Source organism: Coregonus lavaretus (assembly GCF_964263955.1).
Source record: "Coregonus lavaretus genome assembly, chromosome: 23".
Classification (NCBI taxonomy): Eukaryota; Metazoa; Chordata; class Actinopteri; order Salmoniformes; family Salmonidae; genus Coregonus; species Coregonus lavaretus.
Genome location: NC_140010.1, coordinates 6675366 through 6693945, shown reverse-complemented (window position 1 = coordinate 6693945; position 18580 = coordinate 6675366). Strand labels below are relative to the sequence as shown.

The 18580-nt window shown below is 44.7% G+C and overlaps 1 protein-coding gene across 1 annotated transcript in view; it reads right to left on the bottom strand.

Moving 5' to 3' along the window:
- Positions 1 to 13975: 13975 nt before the first annotated feature.
- LOC311099016 (acetylcholine receptor subunit gamma-like) overlaps positions 13976 to 18580 on the bottom strand; it is a gene marked incomplete at both ends in the record, with an annotated part of 7532 nt that continues 2927 nt past the window's right edge. The window contains 9 exons of the mRNA XM_084139614.1: positions 13976 to 14200; positions 14401 to 14534; positions 14834 to 15107; positions 15580 to 15694; positions 16448 to 16562; positions 17064 to 17264; positions 17498 to 17595; positions 18065 to 18220; positions 18373 to 18497. Of these exons, the coding sequence (XP_083995740.1) occupies positions 13976 to 14200; positions 14401 to 14534; positions 14834 to 15107; positions 15580 to 15694; positions 16448 to 16562; positions 17064 to 17264; positions 17498 to 17595; positions 18065 to 18220; positions 18373 to 18497 (1443 nt within the window). The remainder of the gene's footprint in view (positions 14201 to 14400; positions 14535 to 14833; positions 15108 to 15579; positions 15695 to 16447; positions 16563 to 17063; positions 17265 to 17497; positions 17596 to 18064; positions 18221 to 18372; positions 18498 to 18580) is intronic.

The following is an 18580-nucleotide window of genomic DNA, read 5'->3' as shown; positions in this document are numbered from 1 at the left end:
TCAGGAGGGCCAGCCTACTTTCTGATACAGAATGCAGTGATGTGTACTGAACCTATCATCTGTAATAAATGTGGTGTGCTATGATAAACTGTGTCCAATGACTTCAATACAGTGGCAGCTGCATTCATATAGATGACATCTCCATAGTCTATAACCGGTATGAATGTCGACTGAATGATATGTTTTCTGCTATTTAACAAAAGGCATGACCTATTCATATAAAACTGGCTTAATGTTGCTGGAGAGTAGCTCCCGCCTTGGTAACAGCTAATGGGGATCCTTAATAAATAAAAATACAAAATAAATGAAGGACATTTTAAATCTTAATTTCTTAACTAACTCATCAACATGCTTTTTGAAAGATAGCTTTTCATCAATCCAGATGCCCAGATATTTATAAGCAGGGACACGATCAATGAGGGCACCATCCAATTTACATCAGTGGAGGCTGGTGGTAGGAGCTATAGGATGGTTTCATTGTAATGGCTGGAATGGAATCAATGGAACTGGGTCAAACATGTGGTTTCCATGTATTTAATATGTTTGATACTGTTCCATTAAATAAATAAATTGGTCATTTAGCAGACTCTCTTATCCAGAGCGACTTACAAGAGCAATTAGGGTTAAGTGCCTTGCTCAAGGGCACATCGACAGATTTTTCACCTAGTCGGCTCTGGGATTAGAACCCGCGACCTTTCGGTTACTCGCACAACGTTCTTAACCACTAAGCTACCTGCCGCCCCTTCTCCTATAGCTCCTCCCACCAGCCTCCACTGATGAATGCATAAATAATCAGATAAATTTTGTATCTAGACCTGTTTCAAGTGGTCAGAGAGGGCTGTTCAGTCAGCTGCTCTGTACACAGCGCCCCCCGGAGGTGAGGAGTTTATAGTGCTAGTGGGGCAGTAATCTGCTGTTTTCACATTTTACGACACAAAAATAGAGCTGTGCAGGCTGATGTTCTCCAATGGAGAGGGAATGCAGTTTTCTTAAAAGCTTACTGAATGCCTTTCATTGAAATCTTGTGATTACAGTACTATTTATTTTTATCAAGGGAGGCCAAATGCTCGCTGGCTTCCCTTGCATTCAATGCTACGGGCGGCAACAGTGTCATACTCTTTTTGACCAGACAGCATCAGATAGATGGGCTACACAAACAGAGACAGAGGGGCGCTGTTTCACGGATGCTTTCTCCGGTGAGATACATTCAACCTCTTGCGAATTGAAGGAAAATTATGAAACACAGAGAGACGAAAGATACATTATTTTATATGTTTTTGTCTTTTTTTCTTGTAAAATATTTGGGGGAATATTTGGCTTCCCTTCGCATCCATGAATACACGCCACTGCCTCCCAATCTGCTAATCTGGGGCAGAAGTGGGTGGACATGAGGACAGTGAAGGGGGGAGGAATACTAATCTGGATCAGAAACCCCTGGGGCAGATGCTGATGAGAGGGAGCATGGAGAGAGAGGTAGAGTGTGTGTGTGTGCGTGTGTGTCTGAAGAACCTCTGCCTCAGCAATAAACTGGCCTCTCTGTCCCACCACTGGAGATAGCTGGAACTCGCTGTCCCACCAGTGGAGAAGGCTGGAACTCTCTGTCCCACCAGTGGAGAAGCTAGACCTCTCTGTCCCACCAGTGGAGAAGGCTGGAACTCGCTGTCCCACCAGTGGAGAAGGCTGGAACTCGCTGTCCCACCAGTGGAGAAGGCTGGAACTCGCTGTCCCACCAGTGGAGAAGGCTAGAACTCTCTGTCCCACCAGTGGAGAAGGCTGGAACTCTCTGGACCTGCTGGGCCGGACCCAAGAGGGGTAGTTCTTGTTGGATGAGATGCAATTCCTGTCGCAGTTTAATGATGTCACAGTGGAGTGGATCCCATCAATGAAGAGGGACAGCTGCAGAGCAACTATACTCAATACTTCCTCATTATAAAAGCACTTCTCATCAGACAAAGTTGAATCGTTTTGAATGTATGAGAACGTCTGACAGTCTTCGGTTTGGGAGTGAACTATTCCATTATAAAAGGAAACCATATAGACGGGTTGGTTGTTTAGCAACAAAACCATGGGGTAAAACCATGGGGCAAAACAGATGAGGTTGGTTTAGATTGTTTATAACATGTAAGCTATATTTCGTCTCCAATATTTACTGAAAACATAAATGCATTTGCACAATGAGCACTTCTTGTCTGTCAAATACATCGTTACAGTTTTTGGTTAGCTAGCTAGCGAATTTTTGCCATATTAGCATCAAATCAGTCATACAGTGAGGGAAAAAAGTATTTGATCCCCTGCTGATTTTGTATGTTTGCCCACTGACAAAGACATGATAAGTCTATCATTTTAATGGTAGGTTTATTTGAACAGTGAGAGGCAGAATAACAACAAAAAAATCCAGAAAAACGCATGTCAAAAATGTTATAAATTGATTTGCATTTTAATGAAGGAAATAAGTATTTGACACCTCTGCAAAACATTATTTAGTACTTGGTGGCAAAACCCTTGTTGGCAATCACAGAGGTCAGACGTTTCTTGTAGTTGGCCATCAGGTTTGCACACATCTCAGGAGGGATTTTGTTCCACTCCTCTTTGCAGATCTTCTCCAAGTCATTAAGGTTTCGAGGCTGACGTTTGGCAACTCGAACCTTCAGCTCCCTCCACAGATTTTCAATGGGATTAAGGTCTGGAGACTGGCTAGGCCACTCCAGGACCTTAATGTGCTTCTTCTTGAGCCACTCCTGTGTTGCCTTGTCCGTGTGTTTTGGGTCATTGTCATGCTGGAATACCCATCCACGACCCATTTTCAATGCCCTGGCTGAGGGAAGGAGGTTCTCACCCAGGATTTGACGGTACATGGCCCTGTCCATCGTCCCTTTGATGCGGTGATGTTGTCCTGTCCCCTTAGCAGAAAAACACCCCCAAAGCATAATGTTTCCACCTCCATGTTTGACGGTGGGGATGGTGTTCTTGGGGTCATAGACAGCATTCCTCCTCCTCCAAACATGGCGAGTTGAGTTGATGCCAAAGAGCTCGATTTTGGTCTCATCTGACCACAACACTTTCACCCAGTTCTCATCTGAATCATTCAGATGTTCATTGGCAAACTTCAGACGGCCCTGTATATGTGCTTTCTTGAGCAGGGGGACCTTGCGGGCGCTGCAGGATTTCAGTCCTTCACAGCGTAGTGTGTTACCAATTGTTTTCTTGGTGACTATGGTCTCAGCTGCCTTGAGATCATTGACAAGATCCTCCCGTGTAGTTCTGGGCTGATTCCTCACCGTTCTCATGATCATTGCAACTCCACAAGGTGAGATCTTGCATGGAGCCCCAGGCCGAGGGAGATTGACAGTTCTTTTGTGTTTCTTCCATTTGTGAATAATCGCACCAACTGTTGTCACCTTCTCACCAAGCTGCTTGGCGATGGTCTTGTAGCCCATTCCAGCCTTGTGTAGGTCTACAATCTTGTCCCTGACATCCTTGGAGAGCTCTTTGGTCTTGGCCATGGTGGAGAGTTTGGAATCTGATTGATTGATTGCTTCTGTGGACAGGTGTCTTTTATACAGGTAACAAGCTGAGATTAGGAGTACTCCCTTTAAGTGTGTGCTCCTAATCTCAGGTTGTTACCTGTATAAAATACACCTGGGAGCCAGAAAACTTTCTGATTGAGAGGGGGTCAAATAGTTATTTCCCTCATTAAAATGCAAATCAATTTATAACATTTTTGACATGCGTTTTTCTGGATTTGTTTGTTGTTATTCTGTCTCTCACTGTTCAAATAAACCTACCATTAAAATTATAGACTGATCATTTTTTGTCAGTGGGCAAACGTACAAAATCAGCAGGGGATCAAATACTATTTTCCCTCACTGTATCACCTCAAAGGCTCAGTTGGTAGAGCATGGCGCTTGCAATGCCAGAGTTGTGGGTTTGATTCCCACGGGGGACCAGTTTGAAAAAGTATGAAAACTGCATGCACTCACTACTGTAAGTTGCTTTGGATAATTACTAAAATGTAAATGTGTGTGTACATGCATGCGACGCATGCATCTATCTATCTGTATCCATCCCCAGGTAGAGAAGAAGCGTTTTAACCTGTCTGGGACTCTGAACAGTCCTCCCTGTGCCTCCACACACTGCCACACCTACGGGTGGTGCTACACACACCTTCCTCCAGGGGGCTTCCTCCTGCTCAACCCCACTACCGTCCTCCAGGGGGCTTCCTCCTGCTCATCCCCACTACCTTCCTCCAGGGGGCTTCGTCCTGCTCATCCCCACTACCTTCCTCCAGGGGGCTTCCTCCTGCTCAACCCCACTACCGTCCTCCAGAGGGCTTCCTCCTGCTCATCCCCACTACCTTCCTCCAGGGGGCTTCCTCCTGGTCATCCCCACTACCTTCCTCCAGGGGGCTTCCTCCTGGTCATCCCCACTACCTTACTCCAGGGGGCTTCCTCCTGGTCATCCCCACTACTGTCCTCCAGGAGGCTTCCTCCTGGTCATCCACACACACCTTCCTCCAGGGGGCTTCCTCCTGGTCATCCCCACTACCTTCCTCCAGGAGGCTTCCTCCTGGTCATCCCCACTACTGTCCTCCAGGAGGCTTCCTCCTGGTCATCCACACACACCTTCCTCCAGGGGGCTTCCTCCTGGTCATCCCCACTATCTTCCTCCAAGGGGCTTCCTCCTGGTCATCCCCACTACCTTCCTCCAGGGGGCTTCCTCCTGGTCATCCCCACTACCGTCCTCCAGGAGGCTTCCTCCTGGTCATCCCCACTACCTTCCTCCAGAGGGCTTCCTCCTGGTCATCCCCACTACCTTCCTCCAGGGGGCTTCCTCCTGCTCAACCCCACTACCGTCCTCCAGAGGGCTTCCTCCTGCTCATCCCCACTACCTTCCTCCAGGGGGCTTCCTCCTGGTCATCCCCACTACCTTCCTCCAGGGGGCTTCCTCCTGGTCATCCCCACTACCTTACTCCAGGGGGCTTCCTCCTGGTCATCCCCACTACTGTCCTCCAGGAGGCTTCCTCCTGGTCATCCACACACACCTTCCTCCAGGGGGCTTCCTCCTGGTCATCCCCACTACCTTCCTCCAGGAGGCTTCCTCCTGGTCATCCCCACTACCTTCCTCCAGGTGGCTTCCTCCTGGTCATCCCCACTACCGTCCTCCAGGAGGCTTCCTCCTGGTCATCCCCACTACCTTCCTCCAGGGGGCTTCCTCCTGGTCATCCCCACTACCTTCCTCCAGGGGGCTTCCTCCTGGTCATCCCCACTACCTTCCTCCAGGTGGCTTCCTCCTGGTCATCCCCACTACCGTCCTCCAGGAGGCTTCCTCCTGGTCATCCCCACTACCTTCCTCCAGGGGGCTTCCTCCTGGTCATCCCCACTACCTTCCTCCTGGTCATCCCCACTACCTTCCTCCAGGGGCTTCCTCCTGGTCATCCCCACTACCGTCCTCCAGGAGGCTTCCTCCTGGTCATCCCCACTACCTTCCTCCAGGGGGCTTCCTCCTGGTCATCCCCACTACCGTCCTCCAGGAGGCTTCCTCCTGGTCATCCCCACTACCTTCCTCCAGGGGGCTTCCTCCTGGTCATCCCCACTACCTTCCTCCAGGTGGCTTCCTCCTGGTCATCCCCACTACCGTCCTCCAGGAGGCTTCCTCCTGGTCATCCCCACTACCTTCCTCCAGGGGGCTTCCTCCTGGTCATCCCCACTACCTTCCTCCTGGTCATCCCCACTACCTTCCTCCAGGGGCTTCCTCCTGGTCATCCCCACTACCGTCCTCCAGGAGGCTTCCTCCTGGTCATCCCCACTACCTTCCTCCAGGGGGCTTCCTCCTGGTCATCCCCACTACCTTCCTCCAGGGGGCTTCCTCCTGGTCATCCCCACTAACATCCTCCAGGGGGCTTCCTCCTGGTCATCCCCACTACCTTCCTCCAGGAGGCTTCCTCCTGGTCATCCCCACTACCTTCCTCCAGGTGGCTTCCTCCTGGTCATCCCCACTACCTTCCTCCAGAGGGCTTCCTCCTGCTCATCCCCACTACCTTCCTCCAGGGGGCCGAGGGGAGCTTCCTCCTCAGGGTCTTCTCCTCCTTGGTTTATTTGGATCGGGACAAGTACAAACACATTGACACATTGAACAAACAATTGTCTAATGCGTTGCACATAAGTGTTTCTAGCTAAGGCTAATTTACAACACCGTCCGTAGATGGGCTTAATGGAAACAAAAGACGATCTTATCCAGCGTGACCAGATCAATCAAAAGACACTCTTATCCAGCGTGACCAGATCAATCAGAAGACGCTCTTATCCAGCGTGACCAGATCAATCAAAACTGTGACTTCAGAGGGATAGGTCTAATGAGGAGCTAGGGACCAAATAAGGATAGGATAAAAAGTACGTGGTTTATGGCTGATATATCATGGCCATCTGTTTTGTAGATCCTGTTATGTCTCTCAAGTCTAGGAAACTGGACTTTCTAGATACATTTTGTGTAATGTCTACTGTTTTATAAGTTATTTGGTAACAGAGGTGGAGTGGGAGACTCACTTCTTCCGGGGCGCTTGGGTCACGGGGTCATCGGCCTTGGGGGGGAGCAGGAACTTCCTGTCTCACTGACAGAATCCCCGCTTCCCGGTCACCATGGGTGACGACCTAGTGGGGTCTACAGGGTTCAACGTTAGGGCCCCAGAACCGCCCTGACACTGACCTCCAGGCCATCGGCTTTCACCTGTACAAGGTGAGCTGGGTTGTATTCATTAAGGCATACTCTAGAAAAACGTTTCACAAGGGAAAACAAAAACGAGTGTTTCTTATTGGACAAGTTCAGAGAGTCCCTACCTGTTTAAGTCCATTTTCTTTTGTTTGGTGCCTAATGAAAATGACCCTGGTTTATCAACAGTGATTAGCCTATCCGAAAGGTGTCCTTAGCATAGAATCTATGTTAATATGTTGTTTTAATCCTCCTTTAAAATATGTCTTTATGAAGAGGATTATGTTTTGACTGTAGGTACATCGCCATCGAATTTCAAACACAGATTCAACCACAAAGACCAGGGAGGTTTTCCAATGCCTCACAAAGAAGGGCACCTATTGGTATTTGGGTAGCACCTTTTAAAGCAACACCTTTAAACATGGTACAGTTATTAATTACACTTTGGATGGTGTATCAATACACTCAGTCACAAAAAATATACAGGCGATTTTTCCTCGTTAAAATGCAAATCAATTTATAACATTTTTGACATGCGTTTTCTGGATTTTTGTTGTTGTTATTCTGTCTCTCAATGTTCAAATAAACCTACCATTAAAAGTATAGACTGATCACTTCTTTGTCAGTGGGCAAACATACAAAATCAGCAGGGGATCAAATACCTTTTTCCCTCTCTGTATGTAAATGAGATATTTCTGTATTTCATTTTCAATAAATTAGCAAACGTTTCTAAAAACATGTTTTCATTTTGTCATTATGGGGTATTGTGTGTAGATGGGTGAGATGTTTTTTATTTATTTTTATCCATTTTGAATTCAGTCTGTAACACAACAAAGTGTGGAATAAGTCAAGTGGTGTGAATACTTTCTGGAGGTATCCAGGGCCCACATCAAATCAAATCAAATTGTATTGGTCACATACACATATTTAGCAGATGTTATTGCGGGTGTAGCAAAATGCTTGTGTTCCTAGCTCCAACAGTGCAGTAGTATCTAACAATCCACAACAATACACACAAATCTAAAAGTAAAAGAATGGAATTAAGAAATATATAAATATTAGATTGAGCAATGTCAGAGTGGCATTGACTAAAATACTAAAATAGTGTAGAATAGAATACAGTATATACATAAGAGATGAGTAAAGCAGTATGTAAACATTATTAAAGTGACTAGTGTTCCATTATTAAAGTGGTCAGTGATTCCAAGTATATACTTTCTTTCTTTCTTTCTTTCTTTCTTTCTTTCTTTCTTTCTTTCTTTCTTTCTTTCTTTCTTTCTTTCTTTCTTTCTTTCTTTCTTTCTTTCTTTCTTTCTTTCTTTCTTTCTTTCTTTCTTTCTTTCTTTCATCCCACTTTTCATGTGTCTAGGATTAAACCTATGTCTTACAGCCCTTTGTCTCCTGTTTCCAACCCTGAGCCTGCCTGCTGTTTCTGTACCTTTCGTACTCTGCTCTGGATTACTGACCTCTGCCTTTCCTTGACCTGTCGTTTGCCTGCCCCCTGTTTTGTAAATAAACGTTTTGCTATTTCGAACGGTCTGCATCTGGGTCTTATCCTGAGCGTTGATATACTGAGAACCTGTCATAAACTACAATAGGCATGGTTCAGACACTCAACTCCATGGTAATATACCACTGTTGCTTTGAATTTGGTAACACTTTAAATTGCTCTTTCCATTAAGTATTTCTTAAACCTATGTAGGTACACACTGCTTTACTCTAGCAACAACATTGTATTAAGGTATTGTTATGGTTGCAACTAGAGTAATTACTGCACATAGCATGCACTCACATATTGCACAGTGGTTCCTTTAAAACCCCTTAGATTCTATTGACGCACCGGTGCGTCAATCTATGTAACATAATAAAAAATTCCTGTCAGTTTAAACTAGAGATCTGTTTTTTTTTTGTTGCATGGGCTGCGTCTCAATCGACCGCATCCGCCTATGGTGGCCTTCCACATCTGCGGTGGAAGGTGGCCGAGCTACAGTTGTGTTTGTCAGACCATGAGAAAACGTCTAGCATCCGAACGGCCTACAAACTAATGTGATTCTCACAATAGTGTTCTCCGTTTTGCTCTACGACCTCCACAAGTGTCATGGGACTCGTCTGAAGGTAACTGGTACCGGTTAAAATAATGAATGGAAGTATGAAGTTCGTTTTGAGTGCCTACCTAAAAAAAAAAAGTGGTTAAATATGTGTAAAAAAATTATATATACACTGCTCAAAAAAATAAAGGGAACACTAAAATAACACATCCTAGATCTGAATAAATGAAATAACCTTATTAAATACTTTTTTCTTTACATAGTTGAATGTGCTGACAACAAAATCACACAAAAATTATCAATGGAAATCAAATTTATCAACCCATGGAGGTCTGGATTTGGAGTCACCCTCAAAATTAAAGTGGAAAACCACACTACAGGCTGATCCAACTTTGATGTAATGTCCTTAAAACAAGTCAAAATGAGGCTCAGTAGTGTGTGTGGCCTCCACGTGCCTGTATGACCTCCCTACAATGCCTGGGCATGCTCCTGATGAGGTGGCGGATGGTCTCCTGAGGGATCTCCTCCCAGACCTGGACTAAAGCATCCGCCAACTCCTGGACAGTCTGTGGTGCAACGTGGCGTTGGTGGATGGAGCGAGACATGATGTCCCAGATGTGCTCAATTGGATTCAGGTCTGGGGAACGGGCGGGCCAGTCCATAGCATCAATGCCTTCCTCTTGCAGGAACTGCTGACACACTCCAGCCACATGAGGTCTAGCATTGTCTTGCATTAGGAGGAACCCAGGGCCAACCGCACCAGCATATGGTCTCACAAGGGGTCTGAGGATCTCATCTCGGTACCTAATGGCAGTCAGGCTACCTCTGGCGAGCACATGGAGGGCTGTGCGGCCCCCCAAAGAAATGCCACCCCGCACCATGACTGACCCACCGCCACACCGGTCATGCTGGAGGATGTTGCAGGCAGCAGAATGTTCTCCATGGCGTCTCCAGACTCTGTCACGTCTGTCACGTGCTCAGTGTGAACCTGCTTTCATCTGTGAAGGGCACAGGGCGCCAGTGGCGAATTTGCCGATCTTGGTGTTCTCTGGCAAATGCCAAACGTCCTGCACGGTGTTAGGCTGTAAGCACAACCCCCACCTGTGGATGTCGGGCCCTCATACCACCCTCATGGAGTCTGTTTCTGACCGTTTGAACAGACACATGCACATTTGTGGCCTTTTTGCAGGGCTCTGGCAGTGCTCCTCCTGCTCCTCCTTGCACAAAGGCGGAGGTAGCAGTCCTGCTGCTGGGTTGTTGCCCTCCTACGGCCTCCTCCACGTCTCCTGGTGTACTGGCCTGTCTCCTGGTGGCGCCTCCATGCTCTGGACACTACGCTGACAGACACAGCAAACCTTCTTCCCACAGCTCGCATTGATGTGCCATCCTGGATGAGCTGCACTACCTGAGCCACTTGTGTGGGTTGTAGACTCCATCTCATGCTACCACTAGAGTGAATGCACCGCCAGCATTCAAAAGTGACCAAAACATCAGCCAGGAAGCATAGGAACTGAGAAGTGGTCTGTGGTCACCACCTGCAAAACCAGTCCTTTATTGGGGGTGTCTTGCTAATTGCCTGTAATTTCCACCTGTTGTCTATTCCATTTGCACAACAGCATGTGAAATGTATTGTCAATCAGTGTTGCTTCCTAAGTGGACAGTTTGATTTCACAGAAATGTGATTGACTTGGAGTTACATTGTGTTGTTTAAGTGTTCCCTTAATTTTTTTGAGCAGTGTATATCCTGAGCTTTCTTATATGTCCTAGACATAGGAGAGACACTTCAAAACCTTATTCCTTATGATTTATTTTTTGACAATTTTTTTTGCCATTTATAAATGTGTTATTCAATGCGTTTCTATGGGCTATAGTAGTAAAAACCAAATTCAATATTTTATCCCCCAAAGAATATATATACAGTACCAGTCAAAAGTTTGGAATGAGTAGGCGTGTCCAAACTTTTGACTGGTACTGTATTTTTTAAAAATATATAGCTACAGGGGTCCTAAAATTCTAAATCAAATAGCTAAATGATCCATCATGTGACCATCTTAAAACAATTCCACATGTCAGCTTAGAACAACTTAGAAAATATTAACAGTACAATACATGTAAGTAAGTATGCTTTTTAACCTCTACGGGATCGGTGTCCCGTATACGGGACGGTTGAGCTAACGTGCGCTAATGTGATTAGCATAACATAAAACTTTCCAGGACATAGACATGTCTTATATGGGCAGAAAACTTAAATTCTTGTTAATCTAACTGCACTGTCCAATTTACAGTAGCTATTACAGTGAAAAAATACCATGCTATTGTTTGAGGAGAGTGCACAACAACAAAAACTTATCACGGCAACTGGTTTGAAACGTTCACCTCTGAAGGTAAATAATGTACTTACATTCAGTAATCTTGCTCTGATTAGTCATCCTAAGGGTCCCAGAGATAAAATGTAGCATCGTTTTGTTTGATAAAATCCATTTTTATATTCAAATTTGAACCCCTGCTGTATCTGGCTCCACACCCACCCTGCCCGGCCATCTAGATGTGTGAAAGTTAGTGTATAAGCTAATGATCCATCATGTATGACATTCCTGGGAGTGTGTAAACTAACATTTTGTATTGCCATATCATTTTTGTATGTTCTCTAGAGTTATGTACTTGAAAATGTATCAATTGACCAATTCGGCACATTTGGGCAGACTTGATACTAAATAGTCCAGTATTGCAATGCTTCACTGGATCAATCTGAAACTTTGCACACACTGCTGCAATCGAGTGGGCAAAATCTAAATTGCGCCTAAACTGTAATATTATATTGTGGCCTTTCTCTTGCATTTCAAAGATGACAATAAAATAAAATAAAAACGCATGTTTTTTTGTTCTAATGTGTTATATTCTCCTACATTAATTTCACATTTCCACAAACTTCAAAGTGTTTCCTTTCAGATGGTATCAAGAATTTGCATATCTTGATACCGAAAAAAATAAAATAAAAATAAAACACTTGTATGATCAACACACTAGAAAAGAGAACACTGTGTTCGTTAATATCAAAATCACAACTAAATCAAACATCTTACAAAAAACATGATGGATGATGGATGCCCAGACTGGTCTCATAGACTAGATGTAACATAGTTAACGTACAGTGGCTTGCGAAAGTATTCACCCCCTTGGCATTTTTCCTATTTTGTTGCCTTACAACCTGGAATTAAAATGGATTTTTTGGGGGTTTGCGTCATTTGATTTACACAACATGCCTACCACTTTGAAGATGCAAAATATTTTTTATTGTGAAACAAACAAGAAACAAGACAAAAAAACAGAACTTGAGCGTGCATAAATATTCACACCCCAATGTCAATACTTTGTAGAGCCACATTTTGCAGCAATTACAGCTGCAAGTCTCTTGGGGTATGTCTCTATAAGCTTGGCACATCTAGCCACTGGGATTTTTGCCCATTCTTCAAGGCAAAACTGCTCCAGTTCCTTCAAGTTGGATGGGTTCCGCTGGTGTACAGCAATCTTTAAGTCATACCACAGATTCTCAATTGGATTGAGGTCTGGGCTTTGACTAGGCCATTCCAAGACATTTAAATGTTTCCCCTTAAACCAATCAAGTGTTGCTTTAGCAGTATCCTTAGGGTCATTGTCCTGCTGGAAGGTGAACCTCCGTCCCAGTCTCAAATCTCTGGAAGACTGAAACAGGTTTCCCTCAATAATTTTCCTGTATTTAGCGCCATCCATCATTCCTTCAATTCTGACCAGTTTCCCAGTCTCTGCCAATGAAAAACATCCCCACAGCATGATGCTGCCACCACCATGCTTCACTGTGGGGATGGTGTTCTCGGGGTGATGAGAGGTGTTGGGTTTGCGCCAGACATAGCGTTTTCCTTGATGGCCAAAAATCTCAATTTTAGTCTCATCTGAGTACCTTCTTCCATATGTTTGGGGAGTCTCCCACATGCCTTTTGGCAAACACCAAACGTGTTTGCTTATTTTTTTCTTTAAGCAATGGCTTTTTTTCTGGCCACTCTTTCGTAAAGCCCAGCTCTGTGGAGTGTACAGCTTAAAGTGGTCCTATGGACAGATACTCCAATCTCCACTATGGAGCTTTGCAGCTCCTTCAGGGTTATCTTTGGTCTCTTTGTTGCCTCTCTCATTAATGCCCTCCTTGCCTGGTCTGTGAGTTTTGGTGGGCGGCCCTCTCTTGGCAGGTTTGTTGTGGTGCCATATTCTTTCCATTTTTTAATAATGGATTTAATGGTGCTCCGTGGGATGTTCAAAGTTTCTGATAGTTTTTTATAACCCAACCCTGATCTGTACTTCTCCACAACTTTGTCCCTGACCTGTTTGGAGAGCTCCTTGGTCTTCATGGTGCCGCTTGCTTGGTGGTGCCCCTTGCTTAGTGGTGTTGCAGACTCTGGGGCCTTTCAGAACAGGTGTATATATACTGAGATCATGTGACACTTAGATTGCACACAGGTGGACCTTATTTAACTAATGATGTGACTTCTGAAGGTAATTGGTTGCACCAGATCTTATTTAGGGGCTTCATAGCAAAGGGGTGAATACATATACAGGTACCACTTTTCCGTTATTTATTTTTTAGAATCTTTTTAAGCAAGTTATTTTTTTCATTTAACTTCACCAATTTGGACTATTTTGTGTATGTCCATTACATGAAATCCAAATAAAAATCAATTTCAATTACAGGTTGTAATGCAACAAAATAGGAAAAACGCCAAGGGGGATGAATACTTTTGCAAGGCACTGTACTATGTTGCGTCTACCCCTGAGTCCAGGTTGGGTTGCCTTAAAGAAAGTAAACATTAAAATGTGCTAAAATTTTAGCATATTACTCAGTGGTAATATCTATGTTAAAAAAAAACACCTTCAACCATTGCTCTGAAACAGACATATCATTCAAGGCATCAGTGCATATGGTCAAGCATATCCCTGTGTAATTAATATGGATATCTATAATTTTCTGCCAAAATCCTTCATGTCTCACTGAATGAGTGAACTCATAGACTGTAACACTTCTGACAGACCCACATGGTTTAGTTTCAGTCTCAGACCACCAATGCATACATAACCATAGATATCTCAAAGCATTCTGTAGCATCTAGAACCTCTGCTAAACCCCATTCATTTCATGGGCCATTTTCAGACTTCTCCTCCTGGTTTATGGACATTTCATGCCCCTCCTTACAGTCTCAACCCAGTAGATTTTCTCCAGTGTCATTCCCAAAGGGATCGGTGATGTTATTCCCTAATGGAGGAAGGTACTTCCTGGGATCACCAGGGAAAGGCACGGAGGGGGGCTGGTTGAAATGACCCATCAGAAAGATTCCGATGGTACCCATGAAGAACGACAGCGCCATGGCGATGAAGCACACCCTGTCAATCACCCGGCCAACCAGGAACCACTCCTCGTTCTCCTGTGTGTGGCATCAGAGGGACAGGTCAGAGGGGAGACTAAAAAGTGGACAATCACTCTAAATGTTGGGAAATCAACATTTTCGTAAGGAGTTTCCTTTCAATAATGAGAGAGTAATGAGCGTTATTACAGAAACATTTTCTGGCACAAAATGGCAGCCGTGCATCACCCAGGTGGGTGAAACACTTTGGGGAGACTCACGCTTTCAAAGTTGTTTTGTTGCCTGGCGCTCTTAGCAATATGTTTGCAGGATTCCACACACTGGCGCACCTCTGGTGAGGCCTGGGCCAGGCTGGTCCCCAGGTCCTGTGCCGTACCCCCCTCAAGACTGTTATCTAGGGTCAAAGGTCAAACAGAGAATCAACCTATACACATTTCTTGCAATTTTCTTGCAGCTAAGATTGAAAATGTGATACACTTTACATTAAACTGCACTTATTATTGCGTAATTACACTGTACTTACAGCAGTAACCCTAGCTTTAACCCTAGCTTCATGTCCAAATGCTGGTTCAACCCTAACCCTTACACTAACCCTTATCCTTATCCTAAGTGGAGGGTAAGTACAGTATAACCGAAAATTCCCATCAATTCCCCAAATTCCCATTGTAATATTCTATTTGTAACCCTACTCACGGATCTTCTCCAGTGCAGATTTCATGAGGCCGTCTCTCTCTCTGAGCCTGGAGAACATGAGTTCAGACCGGGCCGTCTTCATGACGTATTCTTCTGCCTTGATGATGAGTCCTAGGGAGCTGCGGCGCCGGCAGGGGACTAGAAATACGTTACTCCCACCGTCGGTACTGTAACTGTGACCATTACCGGTTCCATCACTGAAGTCACAGTCCTCAGACGGTGTCCACGGTCGCATCTGCATCCTCAGCAGCCGAGGCAGGATGTTCAGCAGGACCTGAGGTCAACAACGTCAAGGGTCAATGTTCAACACCAGAGTTGGGGCAGGTAGCCTAGTGGTTAAGAGCATTGGGCCAATAACCGAAAGGTCGCTGGTTTGAATCCCTGAGCCGACACTGTCAATTGCAGTCCAATTGCTCCTGTACGTCGCTCTGGATAAGCGCGTCTGCTAAATTACTAAAATGTAAATGTAAGTATGGGGCCAATTCGAATTGAAGACACTCAATTCAGGATGTTTAAAAATGTTTTGATAGATAGCTTGTCCTCAGTTTATTGATAAATCATTCAAATCAGATTTTTAAAAATTAATTATTGAATTAGAATTTCAGTTTAATTCCTGAATTGACCCCAACCCTGGTCAACACTACCAGTCCAGATCAGCCAAACTTTCCCTTATGGCCTAACAAGCCATCTCGTAATGGCTTGGGACGCCTCTGACAAACTTGCTGGTCACAGTTTTATAGTCTTACCTTTCTGACTTTATTTGTCATGATGTGTGTATTGGGGGACCTTAGAGACAGGTTCAGCACGATGACGCAGTTCATTACTATGATGGTGGTCACGGACATGACAAACATCAGGTACCTACAAAACACATAAAGCCATTAAAGCTAACGGTTACAGAAATCAGGACTGCAGACAGGCTCTATAGACCTCTGGGCACCTACTGACCCAGAATTTATGTTATGAAATATTTTGACATGTATTGCTAAAATAAAGATTTAAGGAAATACAGGCAGGCACCACATCACTACAAGACAAAACAGCTCACTCAATCAAGCCTGATAGTCTTGTAAGCATAAATCAAAGCTAGCTTTGATATAATAAAAAAAATGCTTGAAAAGGTAGTGGAATGGGAAAATGTCTTAGTGTGATGTGGGAAGAATCCAATACTTTACCTTGTATGCGGTACAAATCCCATTATTGTTGGAGAACCTCCTCTAAGAGTATGAATTAAGCTGTTTGAGAAGGTTTGAATCCTAAGCAACCTGCATACACATTGTTTGAAGTACAACAGACCAACATAGCAACTGTAGCAGGTCAAAGCTGTGTGCTGGAAAACCTTGGTAGAGCATGGGTGAAGTAGGCATTGTGATGCTCCTGAATTTCCTTTCTTTATCAACTTCCGACCAATGGCTACTTCTCACTTAAAACATTGTTTTTTGTTTTAATGGAATAACATATTAGAACTAGAAGGTCATTTTCCATTAAGAAAATTGTGTGACTTGCTTCCACTCTTTAGAAGTATTTTTGTGGTAGTTGAAGAAGTTTAAATGTTTTATTTAAGTGAAGCAGTAAAATAGTCTAAGTTAAATATATTAAAATAAGTGGTCTTACTTTCCGATAAGAGGAACAGTCTGGGAAGTTTCTGGAACCTTGTTGGCTATGAGGATGAGGAAAACCGTCTGGGCCAGGAGGATCATGATGGACACGGTGCACTTCTGACCCCCAGCTGACCAAAACCAATATCAGACCACAAGCACAGAGAGTCAATCAGCTGATGAACATCTTACATTGACATTTACATTTGAGTCATTTGTAGCTCTTATCCAGGGCGACTTGCAGTTCATCTTCAGACAATGAAATACTGTATGTACTGGGTTTCATGAGCATCTAAAGGTGTTACCGGGCAGGTTAGGTGAATATCTTGAGGGCGGACGGTGAGTATGTGAGTGTGTGTGTGTGTTTGTGAACGTGGGTGTGCATACGTGTGTACATGTCAATGGAGGCTGGTGGGAGGCGCTAAAGGAAGACGGGCTCATTGTAATGACTGGAATGGAATTAATGGAACGGAGTCAAACATGTGGTTTCCATTTGTTTGATGTGTTTGGTACCGTTCCATATATTCCATTCCAGCCATTACAATGAGCTCGTCCTCCTATAGCTCCTCCCACCAGCTTCCTCTGGTGCATGTGAATGCTTTCGTGTGTGTGTGTGTCCATGCAGTCGTCACCTTTGGCAGGCAGGAAGTAGACAAGCAGGCCCAGGGATGAGATGAGGACACAGGGGACGATGATGTTGATGACGTAGAACAGAGGTTTCCTCTGGATCATCAGGAAGAACACCACTTCCTGGTACTCTAACTCATCTTTAGTGTAGCGCTGGTTAATCAGCTTCTTAGCAGGCCTGTGCTTGATGATCCACTCCCCATTCTCTGGCAACAGAGGAGAGCTAGAGTTAATATGAATAGTGTCATGGCTTCCATGTATGCTGCTTAGAACATTATCCAATTCTGTCTAGAATGAGATAACGAGAGAACGAGAGTGCATGAGAACGAGAGAGAACGAGAGAGAACGAGAGAGAACGATGTTCTATGTATTTTTCATACGCTCACAAAAAAACACATAAATCAATCAAGGTGTTTGCGGCGTAGGGTTACTGCAATACCTGTAAAAGCCTCGGGGTCGATCACCACCCACTCCACAGGCTGGTTGTCCTCCTCCGTCAGAACTAGTTCTATCTCGTTAGCGTTGTAGGTCTGGGAACTGAACACGTGGATAGAGGAAACACAGTCATCCATAACCGTGAAACTAAAAGACTGCATTCACGGTAAATGCTGCATGTGTCAGCTCAATCGGATATTACCTTTACATTTTAACACAGATTCTGCGATACGGATAGAATCCAGCCTCTACTCAATTCTTTCAGATCTGCTGAAAGGGTATACAGTATAATGGCCCAGCAAGGTTAAGGGGGAACTAGTCAGTTGCAACTGAAATGTGTCTCTCTGAATCAGAGAGGTGTGAGGGGCTGCCTTAATCAACGTCATCGGTGACTGGGAAGCAGTTGCTGTTGGGGTTAACTGCCTTGCTCAAAGGCAGAACAGCAGATTTTTCCACCTTGCCAGCTCGGGGATTCAAACCAGCAACCTTTTCGGTTACTGGCCCAACGCTCTTAACCACTAGGCTACCTGCAGCTGGTGGTTAATTTCAGTTGAGACTGTGATGCCCATACCGGAAGACCATGGTGCAGTTCTGCCAGTCGAAGGGGAAGTAGTTGACGGTGATGGAGCAGGCGCTGCGATAGATGGCAGGAGGCAGCCAGTACACACAGCCACCAGGAGAGACCAGGGCATTACAGTACATGGCTATCTCAAACTTTCCATCCACACTTTGGAGACACAGAGAAAGGAGAGAGGTTATGTATGGGATCACATGTTTTGTCTGACAACTTCCTAATATGGACGCCGTTATCATGAATCTGCAGTGTTCCCTTGGCCAGCACGTTAAGTGATGATTTTATGTCATGCTTTCTAGACTCACTTGTTCTCCAGGATGATGTCAGGCAGCCAGATGCTCTTGGAGGGGATCCTCATCTCAGAGGTGAGGTTTCCATACAGGGCAGACCTGGGAGGTTGGTCCCACCTCAGCCTGTAGTCACACCATTTCTAACAATGGAAAAAGCAGAAAACAATTAGAATTTGAAAGGAAGCGAAGACAAAGAGTCTAGAGACATGGTGTGGTATCAAGC